Source organism: Leptonychotes weddellii, chromosome X (assembly GCF_054177405.1).
Source record: "Leptonychotes weddellii isolate Sample4059 chromosome X, ASM5417740v2, whole genome shotgun sequence".
In the NCBI taxonomy this organism is placed as follows: Eukaryota; Metazoa; Chordata; class Mammalia; order Carnivora; family Phocidae; genus Leptonychotes; species Leptonychotes weddellii.
In genome coordinates, this window is record NC_138385.1 from 78,056,444 (window position 1) to 78,073,451 (window position 17,008).

General features: G+C 42.2%; 1 protein-coding gene across 1 annotated transcript in view; it reads right to left on the reverse strand.

Annotated features, from left to right (window-relative positions):
- Window positions 1-17,008, reverse strand: part of LANCL3 (LanC like family member 3) — a 92,349-nt gene that overhangs the window by 6,353 nt on the left and 68,988 nt on the right. The window contains exons 2-4 of the mRNA XM_081809007.1: window positions 12,382-12,505; window positions 9,660-9,857; window positions 2,687-2,894 (exon numbers count right to left, since the gene is read on the reverse strand). Of these exons, the coding sequence (XP_081665133.1) occupies window positions 2,687-2,894; window positions 9,660-9,857; window positions 12,382-12,505 (530 nt within the window). The remainder of the gene's footprint in view (window positions 1-2,686; window positions 2,895-9,659; window positions 9,858-12,381; window positions 12,506-17,008) is intronic.

Sequence of the window (17,008 nt, forward strand, 5' to 3'; positions counted from 1 at the left end):
CTTACCAAATGACATTTCTAAAAACTTAAATAAAGGGAAAACATACCACGTTCCTGGATAGATAAACAATATTTTTTTAAAAATTTTTTTTTTAAGATTTTATTTATTTGAGAGAGAGAGAATGAGAGACAGAGAGCATGAGAGGGAGGAGGGTCAGAGGGAGAAGCAGACTCCCTGCTGAGCAGGGAGCCCGATGTGGGACTCTGGGACTCGATCCCGGGACTCCAGGATCATGACCTGAGCCGAAGGCAGTTGCTTAACCAACTGAGCCACCCAGCCGCCTTAGAAAAACAATATTCTAAAGATTTTAATTCTCACTAAAGTAACCTATAAATTTATTGAAATTCCAATCAAATTGCCACAGAATATTTTTTAATCTGAAAATTGATTTTAAAATACAGTTGGAAGAATAAATGAGAGAAAATGAATAATAAAATATGGCAAGTCCAGAAACAAACATTTATATAAATTGTTTATGATAAATTTGACATTTCAAATCATTGGGGTAATTGGTCAACAGATATTACTGGAATGTTTCAGTTTTTTTCAATAAAAAACACAAAGATACCCAGATAACACCATTAAAAAAAGTAAGTTCTAGATTAGTCAAAGATTTGAAAGTTAAGATAACTTTTAAATGGGTGGGAGAAATGGGTGAAGGAGGTAAAAAATTTATTTTTTAAAAGTTAAAATCACAAAGGTACTAAAAGTCAATGTAAACTGATATTTTTGTAATCTTCGAGCAGGAAAGGTCTTTTTAAGTATAACACAAAATCCAGAAATCTTGAAAGTTTAACAAGAAAAATACTTAAAATTTTGGTCTGGCAAAAGACCTAAAGCTAAGTTGAAAGAGAAATGGCAAAGTAGGAGAATATTTACAGCATATATTGTAACAAAGAGTTACAATCCTCAAGATAAGCATCACAAGAGGATAAAAATGGGCAAACGATAAAGACAGGCTAGAAATACCCATGGGTCTAATGACTTCAATTCTAAAATTTCTGTGACAAGAAATGCTCGCACAGGCACACAGAAATGTATGTACTGGCTATCTGGGACAATTTTGCTTGTTATTTGTAAAGATCACACAGGTACCAAGTGTCCATTACTTAAAGATTGGTGAAATTAATCATGGTACATCTATAATGAATAACTATACAGTCATTTAAACAATGAGATAGATCTATATAAACTGAAATGAAGGATGTCCCTTAAAAATTGTTCATTTAAAATTATAAGCTGTATGGACCGCCTGGGTGGCTCAGTCGTTAAGCGTCTGCCTTCGGCTCAGGTCATGATCCCAGGGTCCTGGGATCAAGCCCCACATCGGGCTCCCTGCTCAGCGGGAAGCCTGCTTCTCCCTCTCCCACTCCCCCTGCTTGTGTTCCCTCTCTCGCTGTCTCTCTCTCTGTCAAATAAATAAATTTTTTTTTTTAAATTATAAGCTGTAAATGGCATGTAGAGTACTATTATATATACATAATAGTAGGATCTTATTAATATATATTACATAGTTATATATATACATAGATATATAAATATGCATTTATGCATAGAGAAATGTCTGGAGTGATAGAACTCTAATTTTTAGTAATAATAACAGTGAACACTTACTTACATTGCAGTTATTATGTGTCAGACACTGTTCTAAATGATAAATGAGGACACTATGCTAAGTGAAATAAGCCGGTTACAAAAAACAAATACTGCGTGGTAACACTTATATGAGGTATCTACAACAGCCAAACTCGTAGAAGCCAAGAATAGAATGGTGGTAGCCAGGCACTGGGGACAGAGGGGAAAATGGAAAGTTGTTGCTCAGTGGGTATAAAGTTTCAGCTATGCAAGGTGAATGAGTTCTAGAGATCTGCTGTACAACACTCCCTACAGCTAACACTTAAAAGTATGTTAAGAGGGGGGTGCCTGGGTGGCGCAGTCAGTTAAACGTTGGTCTCTTGGTTTCAGCTCAGGTCATGATCTCGGGGTTGTGGGATTGAGCCCCTCATGGGGCTCCACACTCAGGGCAGAGTGTGCTTGAGATTCTCTCTCCCTCTCCCTCTGCCCCTCCTGCTCGTGCTGTCTCTCTCTCTCTCTCTCTCAGATAAATAAATAAATCTTTAAAGAAAATATGTTAAGAGGACAGATGTCATGTGAAATGTTCTTACCACAATTAAAAAATAATCTCAAATATACATACCCTTTGGCCCAGCAATTCCACTTCTAGGGCTTTATCTTTCAGATATACCCATACATGTGCAAACAATACATATATATAAGGTTATTCATGATAGCATTACTCGTAATGCAAAATATTGGAAATAATGCCCATATCCCTCTACATGGGACCTAGTAACTAAACTCTGGTTCATTCATGCAATGTAATACCATGCAACAGTAAAAATTAAGAGTTGCTTATGTACTGATTTAGGGTGATTGCTAAGAGAGCAAGGTGCTACCACTTGTATAAAACAAAGAGGGATGAAACTTTATATACACAGTATCTGAGAAGATAACTAAGAAACTGGTAACACTGTCACCTGGAAAGAGAAGCAAATTGCTAGAGTGCACAGATGATGTGATGCATCTCTTTTTTCACTTTTCAAACTATGTGACTCTATTACCTATTCAGAACATGAATTCGATGAACGTTTAGGGAAAAAAAAAAACCACGCCCAGATCAGCTGACCTTTGGGCTCGGTAGATGTACTTCGAGTTTCCGGTGAGGCGGTATAGCAGCAGGAAGACATAAGCACTGCCGGCGACACCGTGGCAAATCCCCGGCCCCTTCTTCAGCAGGCCCTTCTGCCACGTAAGTTCCCCACACCGGATACACGTGTCCAGGTACTGCGGTTTTTTGGAAACCAGATAAGCTTTGGCAAACAGATAGGCAATTCCTGTGAAAACATCAAAGACATCAGAGGTGACTTTGGGGCTTTATGCTATGGAGCAGAACTTCTCCAACTGTAAAAGGCTCACACATCACCGGTGTAGAACACCCATTCTAATCTGGTAGGTCTGAGATTCGGCATTTCTACCAAGTGCCCTTCTGGGAACCACGTTCTAGGAGCAGCGCTATAGAATCTTCCTGTCTTATGTTACCTGTGAGATTTAGTTGTTTGAATTGTATTGTGATATTGGCCCCTGGAGAAAGAGCAACAAGTACAAAGAGTGATACAATCCATAATTTACAAATGGGTTAATATTTAACGATGCATACTCTGGTAAGCATTATGCATATCTGGCTATTTGAAATGGCTAAGTGTTTATACGGCCTGCCCATTCCCCCACAGAGGTTCAGAATTTGTAATGTTAAAGTGCTTATAACTATACACCTTTTCTTAAGGCAAAACTGGGAGTCCTTCCAGAAACAACAATGATCCCAAACGACCTGGCCAAGACTTCTACTCCAGCTGTGAAGCGAGTCCTTCCCTACTCGATTGTTCTAAAGGAAGACAGTTTCCTTCCAAACTCCTCAACAGAGGCAATCTCAATTACACAGGCAGGAACAGAAACAAGAAAAGCGACAGCTATTAATGGAAATGATTTCCCCCAAGTTCCAGGTGCTCATATTCGGAGAGGAGATTAGTAACACAAGATCCCTCTCTCTCCTGCACGGCCTCTAACTCTCTCCTACATGAAGTGGGAAAGATTGGAATTTAGCAGGTTACGCGACTAGCTCGTCCATCAGGGTTATCTCTGCCTTTCACTGTCTTTTGACCAGGCTATTTTACAACTCCGTGGAGACAGAAATTACCTTGTAGACAACTGAGAGTAATGTAAATAATTCCTATTCCTAGAAAATCACATACTGTCTGGGAGAGATTGTTTTGACTTCCCTTGGCCTTTGTGGAAGCAGCCAGTTTTGCATCTATTAAGCAAATTCATGTCAGCTCTCCTAATGGCCCATAAATATGCCTGCTCCTGGAATTTTCCTTTGAAACCAGCTGTAACACCTTTCCGGTTCCCTCATTAATTAATGAGCTAAATAAAATTGTTGACCCACGTTTATTTTATATTTGTATGAGTCATGATTTTAGTCTCTTTTAGAATTGATCCTCTAACAGTTCCTATGATTAACACATAACAACAGGTCCTCAGCCAAGACTTTCCAGTCAACCACTGACAATGGTCACCCATAGCCTATTGTCCTTCTTCACTTCTAGGAACAAAGTGTCTTCCACAAGCTAAAAGAAGATTTTAAAAGAATTGAACTTATTTACACATTTATTCATTCACTGTATCCATTCTGTCGTAAGTGATCGTTGGTTACTGTATACGTGGCCCTAGGCAGGGCTTGCTTCATGGGCATGTGACCTGTACAGTCTCCAAGGGTCTCCAGAAGGACCTCATGCTGGGTTTAATACTCTGCTGTTACCATCTTGAAATTAATAATCAATTTTTTAAAGAAGGCTGCCTTTTCACTTTGTGCTGGGCCCCCCAAATTATGTAGCCAGTCTTGGCCTTAGGTTATACGAAATAAATGCTAAACAAGATTCCTGACCTTCAGGAAGGTACTGTCTAGAAAGGGAGAGAAAAATTTGTACATGTGACTGATATACATCATAGGACATGGAGTTCCTGATGCTGTTGGAGCATAAAATGAATGACGCTGTCAATAACCCTAGAGGGATCAAAAAAGTGGAAGTTCCCTGAGGGAGACAGTTGGGTGAGGCCTAGGATAGAAGTAGGGCTTTCTTCAGGATTTTGCAGGATGCATAGGAAACTCCAAGCTCAACATGAGTTACAGAGAGCATTCTAGGCATCAGGATCAATAAGGGCAAAGATTTGCAGCCAGGGCAAACAATCCACATGAAGACCAGTGGTGCAGTGTTCTAACCAATAGGACAGGGAGATGGAAGGGTAGATTGGGTTCACCTTATGGATGGTTTTACAAGTCCAGTTAAGCAGCATGGACTATATTCCGTGGGCAATAGGGAACCAATGGGAGGGATTTTGTTGTGGATTGGTTGGGTTTTACTTTTAATGATGCGGTTAGTATTATAGACAAAATGTCCCACAGTGGTGTCAAGAGAGAACTAAAGAAGCACAATGGGGTAGCTATGAGCTGATCATGTCGGCAGAAAGATGGCAAAGAGGCTAATAAAAGGCTCAAAGGATTTGGTGGTTGTTTAGACAGTAACTGAGCACCTACTATATATCAGGTACAGTAGTAGGTGCTAAGGTTTTAAAAAGCCTCTCCCTTCACAGTGTTTACAATCTAACTGGAGGCATTAATTAGGTTATCTGAGGGGAAGGAGAGCTGTCATGGAACACACAGGATGGCTCCTAACCCACACCTAGAGGTAGGAAAGGCCCACTAGGGGGAGTGACACCATCTAGCCTGACTACGAAAGATGAGGAAGAATTAGCCGGGTGAACTGGGAGCCCTTGGTGCTCTGCTGGATTGCCTTTACCTTACCTGCAGGTGCCCCATTTCCCAGATGCTATGAATTGGCTGCTAATAAAGCTCACAGCTGCCCTCTTCTTGAGAGATTTGCACTCACCCAAATGAAAGGCTATGCTATATGCCCACCTCCCCAGGAGATTTCAGCCAACGACTGGCTCTGACACAGGGAAACCAAAGGTCAGCTCCCCTGCCTCAGGATGGACCAACCCTGTGGTGTAATCTATGACTCTTAGCACCCACTCAGAAGCCAGGTGAAGCTAGTCTCCATTTGAGACACAAAAAGCCCTCTGTGACTCAGCTCTTATTCTGTTCTGCCAAAGTCTCCTCCATTACCTACTTGAAGATTTTCGCTTCAGTAAAACTAAACCCCCCACAGTTCCCCTTCCTTCACTATGTGGTTCCAAGCCTCTGACTGACTTTTCTTGGAATAATCTTCCCAACTTTCTTGGCCTGGCCAATTCACCTCAGACATCACTGCCTCCAGGAAGCCCTCCCCAAACCTGGAGGGGCACCTGGAATCCCTCTTCTGAGTTCCCATCATTCCCTATACAAACCTTAGCACTTAGATGATATCATATTAAAATTATGTTTATATGTCTGCCTCCCCTAGGACCTTACAAACTACTCATGGGCGGGAACTCTATCTCGTTCACTTTTGCTCCCCTAGTCTACGGCATGCTGTTTGACCTGGCAAGGGCTCCAAAAACATCTGCTGACTTTATAATGTCTCATTTCTCACCCCAGCACAGGCCGACACCGAGGCAGAGACGAGATGTGGAAGCAAGAAGGGCTGATATGGTCCAATTGCTGTGCCAGGCTATTAGCCCAAGGCAGCTTAATAGCTATCGATCCTCTGCTTCTGGCCAGAGACAAAGGACCTCTTCCTGCAGCCTGAATCACAGAATGGTCCATGGAAGGGACCCTGAAAGACTTCTAAACCTCTTGTCTTCTAACCTGACCTACTGAAACCCGCAATAAGGTTGCTTAATCGAAAAGGAAGGAATGTTGGGTTTCTTTGCTTTTGATAGGAACCGTGTCATTTTGTCACTGGAACACTGATTATTGGGCACTTACCAGAACCTAAATCACCAACGATATACGTGTTTACTGAACACTGGGAAAAGAAATCATTACTTAAGAAATATGGTTTGAGAAGCTAAACCTGTGAAAGCACGCAATCTAGCAGAGCCTCGTGACAGACTCGGCACGGATAGTTTGAACAGACTGGAGCATCACCACACAGGTCCGTTCTGCGGTCTGTCATTTCACTGAGGCACACATTGTACGGTGTGTGACAAAGCCTGGGAACCAATGACACCTGCACTGGTCAAGCCCTTGTTTTCTATTCAAAGTCACATACCCAGGAGCCCTTGTGAAATGATTTTAAAAACTAGCCACACCTGTGTTTCCTCCTCTGCGTGAGGAAAGGAAATGCACTGTCCGTGTTACCACAGTAATGATGTAACATAATGCAATCTAGAGTTTATTTTAGACACAGCATTTGTTTTAATGATTTTGTAAATGACTCTCATCCTGTATTTCAGAATCATTAAGGCTATGAAGAGGTCATATGCATCTGCCTGCTGTATGGCGTTGTATTTAGTGAGAAAAACTAGATGCCACACTGGCTATTTCTAAATGTGGGTGTCTGCAGATCTTTTGGGACATATCCCTCAGGAAGGGCAAGAGTCCACAGGACAAAGGGGATCTGGGGTGATCAAAAGACTGACTTTCACCGCTCCATCACCACATACTCATTTCACAGATGAAGAAACAAAGCCACGAAGGGCACACAGTGGTTTTCTCAAGGTCATTTAGTGGATAGCACTGGGGCTACGATTAGAACCCAAAGTTATTCACTTCGAAGCAAGAACTATTTCTACACTGCCTAAATGATAACTAATTAGAACCTGTAGAGGTGGGTTAAGGACAGTCGATAGGAAACAATTGTAGGGGGAGATAAGGTATCGTTGATGAAGTTCCACATTTGGATTATCTCTTGCAGGTTTTTATTCACAGAATCAGTCTGCTGCCCCAAACCATCCGCACTGTTCATAAATCTGCTCTCAAAAAATGTTTTCCTCAAACAAGTGAAAATGATTTTTCTAAGTCATCTTTTTTAGAATTTTGGGGAAGTTTAGTGTTGCCGACTTGATAGTCTTTAACCTGTACTTATCAGATTTATAATCACTCTTAGGTTGTTTTTAGCACATCGCATAAAAGGAGGACCAATACCCTTGAGGTGGGAGTGTGGGTTGGCATACATAATGGGCCCCAGTTGGTTCTTTATTCATTTGTGAACTGGTTTATTTTTGGTAGTTCAGTGAATACGGGGTTTTAATGAGTTTGCTCTGCAACCTATGTTTAATCTTACCAAGATACAGAACGTGAATGATATATGAGGACAAATGAAGTCCCCAAGGTGATAAATCGTATGCTATACTGTTACAGTGCATGATTTACAAAGACACCCCCATCAATTAACTGACCCAGTCACTCCTTTTAATGGATTATCTTCCCATCTTTGCAAGGCTGTTACTAGCACTTTGAGTCCCTTTAAAATATTCTGTATTTAATTTGGGACACCTTCAAAATTCAAGCATTCTGGGGGTGCTTGGAGGATAGCCAGAGACCATCACTGAGAATGATTAAAGGGAAATGGGATAGGAGAGTGCTGAGCATAACATGAAGGGATATCATTTCCAGAATGGTAAATAACTTGCTCTTCTCCAAAAAGTTCAAAGCCAGAAGAAATGGGCTCAAATCATCACCAGCGGGAATGAGCCTGGACATAATGCACAATGTGCTGGCGCCGGGACAAGCACACACAGGAGCCTTTGAAGTCCCTTCCTTAGGTAAATGTGGCAGGTGCAGAAAACATGGCCAATGAGCTAAAACTTGTTATTCTTCAACTTAAACTGTACCAAAGAAAAAATGAAATCTCAGTTGGATTGCAGAAGATTAATTAGGTAAGGAGCGGAAAGGAAGTAATAAAAATCAGGTAACAGACTAAAGAGAAATCGAATATATTTTAAAGCTGTGCTCATGGCACTGAAGCATAGCCTTGAAAATTAAATCCACTCCTGGGGCGCCTGGGTAGCTCTCAGTTAAGCATCTGCCTTCGGCTCAGGTCATGATCCCAAGGTCCTGGGATTGAGCCCTGCGTCAGGGTCCCTGCTCAGTGGGGAGCCTGCTTCTCCCTCTGCCCCTCCTCTTGCTGGCTCTCTCTCTCTCTCTCTCAAATAAATAAATAAATAAAAATCTTAAAAAAAAAAGAAAATTAAATCCACACCTAATCCAAAATTTTTGTGTTATTTTGGTATTTTAAATCTCTCCCCTGGCCAATCAACTGAAATTGATTTATTTGAATTTAACTTCTTTCAAATTGCTCCTTCTCAGAAAGCCTAATTAACAGGGTAATGGGATTTAAAAAAAAAAGAAAGAAAGAAAAGATGGAGTCTGATAAATTTCTAGGCTCAATTCCAGAGAGTTCACCGCAGATGGCTTCTCAGTTCTCTAGACTTTTTATTAGGTGATGATGGAAATCCTCATTTGAAGAATTATGGAATAGTGCATCTCAAAATTTAATGTGCATATAAATACGGAGGGATCTCGTTAACATGCAGATTCTGATTCAGTGCGTCTGGGGTGGAGCCTGAGGTTCTGCATTTCTAACCAGCTCCGATGTTGCTCCTGCCACTGGTCCAGGGACCACATTTTGAATTACCAGCCTCCAGATTTATACTGTTCGATGCAGATATTGAGCCCCTGCCATGTGGCTAGTGTGAATTGAGATGGGGTGTTAGTATAAAATATACACTGGCTTTCAAACACTTTAACATGAAAAAAAAAAACTGAAACAGCTCAAGTTTTAAATTGGTTGCATGTTGAAAAAATACTTGGGGTATAAAATATCTATTATTAAGATTCATTTCACCTGTTTCTGTTTACATTTTTAATGGGGCTACTAAAAATTTAATTTCATGTCATTCATATTATATTTTATTGGACAGTCCTAGTTTAATTTATACACAAATAGATATGGATCATATATTGTTAAAATTACAGGATCATTTCTAGAGATCCTTTACAGATTAAGACTTTTTTTTGGTTTGACAAGTTTCATGTTGACTTTTTTAGCTCATGTAGTAATGACATAAGATGAGAAATACCCTCACTCCTCAGAAAAGACACCTTTCTTTGGCTAAGCCCAGTGAAAGGCAACATTTTCAGATAATAGTGTGGGTGAGACCTGGGGCGCCATGGCACCAGTGTACCAGCTCGTTCTCTCTCTCGATGGCCTCGCCGAGCTCGGGTGGCCAGTTGCAGTTCTGTTCCTGCTCCATGAGGAAGTCCACACTCTGCCATACCAGCTCCTGATCTGAGGGCTTGAGGTGCTCGTGGTAAGACAGAAGCATCTGGAGAATGGACGACAAGCCATGAGCTGCTCCTGTATCAAGAAACAAAGCATACTTAATTCACACAATTGGGAGGACAGCCCATTTAATTTAGTGAAAAGATAATCACGGTATAAAAAAAATGAATGGCAGTATTACTTGAAAGCAGACACAGTAAATTCAACTCCATAATGGTAAAGCTTTCTCTTTGCACTCAGGCCCTTGGAACTCCCCCAAAATGGCCTTAGGTTTTAGCCAGTCAAAAACGATTCTTCTGGGGCCCCTGGGCAGCTCAGTCAGTTAGGCGTCCGACTCTTCGTTTCAGCTCAGGTCGTGATCTCTGCGTCGTGAGATCGAGTCCTGCGTTGGGCTCTGCACTCAGCGGGAAGTCTGATTGAGATTCTCTCTCCCTCTGCTCCTCCCCACCCCCCTCTAATAAATAAAATCTTAAAAAAAATTCTTCCTAAAATTTAGTCATAATACTTGAAGGTACCTTTCTTTTACTGGATTTTAATTAGGTAAAAAAGCTTTCCAGGAAAATATTTATGCATTAGATAGCAATCTGGTTTGTGCTATACATGTGAACGACTAGAATGTTAATTTCTCTAAAAAGATGGAAAATGAAAGGAATAGTTCTATTAAGAAACTCTAGCAGACACTGCCAGTGCCCTGCCCATCACCTCGCCCACACTCACCATTCTGGGGCACCTCTCCTCCCCAGCTTCTACCTCAAGCATTTATCCTTCTGCCTGAGGCTTTCTCTGGCCACAGGGGTATGCCCAGCCCACAGGGACAGGACTGAGGTCCTAGGGAATTAACAGGTCTGGGAACAGCCCTCGACCCAGGAAGCAAGGAGCTGGTGGATGAATACCCCAGCTTCCTCACCATTGGGGTGGGGCAATTCTGAGGGATGTTCTAGACAGTCTTCAGGGTCCCCAGTGGAACAAAGCCTCAGTTATCCACAGCTGTTCACCATTACATCCTCTATTAACCTCTTTCTCTACCCTCACTTCCTCAGTCCTTTATCAACACTTTCTAGGATCACCTCCCAAATAAGCCATTTATACCCAAATCCTTGTCTCAAGGTCTGATTCTAGAGAAAGATAGGAACTTAAAGGTTCTTTGAGAAATCTCTCAGAGAACTACTAGTCTATAAGCTCATTGCTGAAGTTGGGTACCCTCATTAGGTACAGGCTGTTGGTAAATGTCCGGGGATCACAAAGATAAGTGAGCAAAAGTCCTCATCCTGAAGGTGCACAAAGCCCACTGAGGCAGCTGGACAGGCAAACCACTAATTACAGCGTGAATTGATAAAGGCTCCAATAAAAGCATGGCAGGGTGACCTGATATGAACCAATTTTGCTTCAGGGTAAAACCTGAAACATGTGAATGTTTCTCCAGAGAAGATTTTCTTTTTTTTTTTTTTAAGATTTTATTTATTTGACAGAGAAAGACACAGCGAGGGAGGGAACACAAGCAGGGGGAGTGGGAGAGGGAGAAGCAGGCCTCCCGCTGAGCAGGGAGCCCAATGAGGGGCTCCATCCCAGGACCCTGGGACCATGACCTGAGCCGAAGGCAGACGCTTAATGACTGAGCCACCCAGGCGCCCCATCCAGAGAAGATTTAATAAAACCTTTTTCCAAAAGCGCAAAGTTTCTCAATAGCTCTGATGATGTTTGATCAGCCTTGAAGTCTAGGTGTATTACAGATAGTTGAAAGGGTTGGGGGAGGCCAGGCATTCTGGGCAAAAGGAACAGGGACAAAGATTTTGAAGATTTGAGAGCACTTTGCTTGTAGGAGATTATACAGGACAGAACCAGAAAAGGGGGAGAGACGGAGCTTGAGTTTGGAGAAAGGAGCAGGTGATCTACAAAGGGCCCTGTAAGTCATGCTCAGGAGTGATGGGGAGCCACTGAAAGACTCAAAAGGGGAGTAACCAATTTTCACTCTACAGGCCTCATGTCTCAAAAGTAGCCATTATGACTTAGTAGTCTGTTATTATTATTATTATTATTTAAGATTTTATTTATTTATTTGACAGAGAGAAAAACAGCGAGAGGAAACACAAGCGGGGGAGTGGGAGAGGGAGAAGCAGGCTTCCCACCAATCAGGGAGCCCGATGCGGGGCTCGATCCCAGGACCCTGGGATCATGACCTGAGCCGAAGGTAGCCCCTTAACCGACTGAGCCACCCAGGCATCCCAGTAGTCTGTTATTAATCCACTAATATTTAAACACTTGAAAATCTCAGTGGCTTCATCCTGTTTCCCTGTACAGAGGCACCATTGGCAATGAGTGTATAAACCGTTCAAAAACTTTTGGTGAAATTCAGCCAATGAACTCACAATCTAGAATAAGGATTTTAGTCTTTAGGGAAAGCAATCATCAAAATAGCTACCTTTCTGTCAGACTATGAGAACAAACATTAAATTGTGATTTGTAGTATCTATCAATATTCGTTTTTAAATGGCATTTTAAAGTATTTCTAGTTAAATGAATAGTGATGACCCAAAATCAAAATCTTCTAGTTTTTAGTCAGTGCGGGTATTAAGAGGACTTTGCCAACACTTTCACTCACCCAAGTATTCAGTTCCATAGTAAGAATACATCAGGGGGAATGGTTTCCTTTTTTTCATGGCATACTGCTTCCCAGAGTCCAGAATCGCCTGGCAAATTGATTTGATCTGTGCTGGGGTCAGTACCTGAGTAAGGAAATCAAGAAGCAGAAGTCAAATCAGGATCTTCTTTTTTTTTCCACAGACACTGGATTTTCTCCTTAAGGTCCATCAGCATATTCCCCAAATCCTTTTCCTCTTATGTAAATAAGCTTAGCCAGTAGTAACTTTTTGTTTTTAAACAACTGATTCACTTTTTGTTGTCAAGTTTATCCACCCTCTTCAGAAAATTTGCTGTGTTGATGGGAAATACACATTTTTATTGCCCTAGGCTTCTATAAAATGCAAAGACCACTTTACCACGGTTATATCATTAATCCTTGTCACGGGAACAAGAAATTGCACAGAGAACAAAGACTGGGCCTAACGGATCATGCTTAATAAAGCTGTCACCCCCAGTGTGTGGCGCAGGTCTGGCCCAGACAATGGGCCTTCGGTCTGTGTCATTTAGACTGTGCTAATAAAGCACAGCTGCATGACAGACTCACGGTAGCCTCTGCACTCCCAGAACGAAACCAAAGTCCAGTAAGTACCAAGACAAAATCACTTGCAATATCAAAATGACTCTGAATAGAGAATGGCTAAAATGCAATGACTTGCAGTCTTCCATATTTTACTCAATCTACCCACAGTCCATTCTTAGGACCCTAGAGATGAAAAAGTCCTCAAGCCTACAAAGCAGTGTTGAGTTTATTAGGATTCTGCTTAGGTGTGAGAGGTTCCTCAGGGCAGATGAGATGCTCCCAGCTCCCTCTGGCCCACTCCTTCTACCTCACCATGACTCTTTGGGGGAGCACTTACCACCTGGGGTGTTATGTCTCTGTCTCTGTCTCTCTCTACTAGACAACCAAGATGCCACAAGACTATGGCATCTCCCCTTTTTGGTATCCTCAGTACCTAACACAGAACCTGAGGGGGCCTTTGGGAATAAATAAGTGCCAGGTTTTTACTGGCATGAAAAGCAGAGCTCTCCCTCTTTCCCTTCCTTCCACAATTATTTCTTAAGCCTCTACTATATAACAGGAAAGCTGTTCTAGATGTTGGAGGTATGACAATGAAAAGATTGACAAGACCTCTGCTCTCATGAAGCCAAACTTCCAAAAACGCAGACCTGGTCCAGAAAAGTACCAGTCAGAATAACCATGGCCACTGCCCGCCCCCCACCTGCCCCTCCAAAAATCACCTGAAGTTCAGCCTTAGATTGAATGAATCTAAGATCAAAGAAAAGTCCATTGGATTTTGGCCTCTCTCCTCACACATCAAGTCTTTCTGCCTGATATCTACCATTATACTCACCAATTCCTTCTGAAATAAAGTACTAATGATTTTTTTTCTTTTTCTCTCCCTCCCACCCTTTCTTTCCCTTTCTTTCTTTCTTTCTTTTCTTTCTCTTTCTTTCTTCCTTCCTTCCTTCCTTCCTTTCTTTGCAGGGTTTTGCTCCTCTGATATACACAACACGAGAAAGGCAAAATATAATCCAGATTTTGGCCTCCTCAAATCTAACATTTAATTTGGGAAATTAATTACATAAAGAGGAGGTTGTTCATTAATTAATTCTGCCAATTAACACTTCCTGAGTTACTATTCCAGTGAGGCCCTAAACTCGGTATTATGGGAGAAATTCTAGGAAACCCAGGACATATTTTTTTCTTACAGGGAACTTACTATCCAGCACTGGAGATGAGATGTAGCCAGAAGTCTACCATAGAACAATTTAAGTTCATGAGCCTAAGGGTGGAAAGAAAGTAATGCAGAGTATGTAACACAGACAAGGAAGCACTGTTCAGCTTCACTAAGACTTTACTATCTCGTTTTCTATCTGGTTGCTCAGAAACAATGATGTCGTGGCTTTCAACTTAAATTTTCCTTCTTTTAGCAACCTATCTCTGTCTCTTGGCTGTACTCCTCCTTTCTGCCTAAAATTCCTGAAGACTCTTATCTTCCCAGACATTCCTGCCATCATTTCAAGGCTCAACCTTGGGTCTTTGCAGAGCTGAACAGCAAATTTCTCCTAAATGATTTCCTACCCTGCATCTACTCAAATTGCTACCCCAAATTTTCATTTGCTATTAAAAACACCTTTTCCTTTGTGCCTTTATCAGTGCCAACTGATCTTACATTGAGTCTCACTCTACAGAATAGCTTCCATCCCCAGTCCCATATCAACCCCTCCAGCCTGGCTTGCCCTCAGAAACATGCTAAGAGACTCGAATGGCATGGATTTCGTAGGACCCTGACCTGGTCCCAGCCCACATTTTCCTGGCAATATATCTGGCTCTTCAGATGAACTTAGGTCCTGTCTGCCAATATTGGTTCTGAATCCATATGACAAGAAACAGTTTTTGTGATAGGAAAAGATCACTGGGGTATGTATTCATTTGAATTACTAAAATTCTCCCTATTTTACTTCTATGCTATGAAATGAAAATCAGTTTATTTTTTCCTCGGTTGAGCATTTATTCATGTTCTGTGTGTGTGTGTGTATTTGTGTGTGTGTGTGTGTTCACCTGCTTGTTTTAAATGCAGGAAAAAAATCAACTTAGATTACATGTGGTGCTCTCTTCCTTTCTTTCCATCCCTAACCCACAGCCTAGAATAGGGCACGAGTTTATAAAGTATTTCAAAACCTCCCCAGTCATGCATCATGTCTGCGTGGTTTCCTCCTATCTCTCGGGAACACTGTGAAAAACAAAGAAAAACCGTGCTAGTTTGGCTAGATAAAGACCAGTTATGCATGCAGTTCTTTATCTCTGAGAACAGACAAGACCGACCCTTGGGTTTATCGATCAGCAGATACAAAGTGAAAACAGCGCTTATCAAAAGTGTGTGGAGGAGGAACACTGAGGAAGAGAGTGCTGTTTCTTTCCCCCTGAGCAAATAGCACAGAAAGAAGAGATGCGGTGGGAGGGGCTCATCCTTCCCTCATGTGTCTGCTTTCTCAGGCGTTGCGCCGTCCCCGAGGCAGCACACAGGAATGAGCTCATGAGCACACACACTATGTCTGAGAAGGTGGCCTCCGTGTGCTTCTGAAACACCGAGGCCCAGGGAACGAGGAAGTGGCATTTCCAGTGGGGGGAGAAAGTGACAGGATGGCAGAGAGGGGCTTCCTGCCCATCAGGCCTCTACCAAAACAAACCCAAATTCCCTCTCCTGTATTTGTAGCACCTAAGGCCTATGTGTGTGTTGGTATCTTGGATGGATCTGGTTCTTTAAGTAAACTGTTTTCTACACTGACTTAAAATAAATTATGATAATGCAAGAATGCAAAGCAAGGCCGTGGTGGCTTGATTTAAAGTTTTGTTAGTTTAACTGATTCCCTTCACCGATCCTCAAACAGAGGTGTCTGTGGTGGGCTCTGGGTTTGAAGAGCTGAGAGATAAAGCCCATGCTATGCTTCTTGGCCCTACCCGAGGGTTGTGTGGTAACTGAACCATCTCCATGCCAAGGAGAGAGTTTCATTAAGGAAACGGATGATGTGACCCAAGCCACACAAACCTTCCTTCGCCACAGACCTCTTTCCCAGGCAAGTGTCCCGCCCACAGGCCCTCTGAAGTGGCAGCCTTTGCTAGCTATAGATCAACCACGGCCAACGTGATCAAGCAATAGTCCAAAATGTCCTACGTGTGTGACTGCTCATCTACGTGGAATGCAGAAAGCCACGCCTATGTCACACCAAACACATAGTAAGAATCTGATATTAATGGAGGCGTTTCCTCCAGCAATTTATTTGACCTCAATTCTTTGTCTACCACCATATGTGGCCGCACAGGCTTCTGTTCAGAGAAAAGAAACAAGCCATTTGACTACCAATGAACATCAAAATGACTTGATGCCCATGGACAATAGCTTTGAGGAAAAGGCTTTTGAGCTGTCAGAACCTGGGTATTTTCGAACTTCAAATTGATGCCATAAAGAATACACTTGAAGGACACAGAGAGTCAGGATGGAACTAAAAGCTGTTCAAGGTATGAAAAGCTGACACAGAAAGGAAACCAGGAAGTTGAAAGTCAGTGTGGAGTCCCTGCTCTCCTTCCTACACCCCCTTGTGCCGAGCCTTAGGAGAGATCCTATAATCCACTGGATAGGTTTGGGGATTTATAGGTAAGCTAGGATGTGTGCCCTCTGCTCCCTCCTGGAATTGGGGAGATGGAAGCCTCAAAGATGTGTCTTTTGCCTCAGGGCCTAGGACCGGTAAAAGAGATAACACTGCATGGCACATCCCAGGAGAGAGCCAGAGACAATCCTAAGTTTCCTGTGCGCACCATGGTGAAGCAGGAAAAAAAATATCCCATCCCCCAAAGTAAACTTATTTTTAAAAATTCTCTGTCCAAATAATCTCAAACTAAAAAGTTAGGGAAACTTTTTTTTTTTTAAAAGATTTTATTTATTTATTTGACAGAGAGAGAGACAGCACAAATAGGCAGAGTGGCAGGCAGAGGGAGAGGGAGAAGCAGGCTTCCCGCTGAGCGGGGAGCCCGATGCGGGGTTCGATCCCAGGATCCTGGGATCATGACCTGAGCCGAAGGCAGC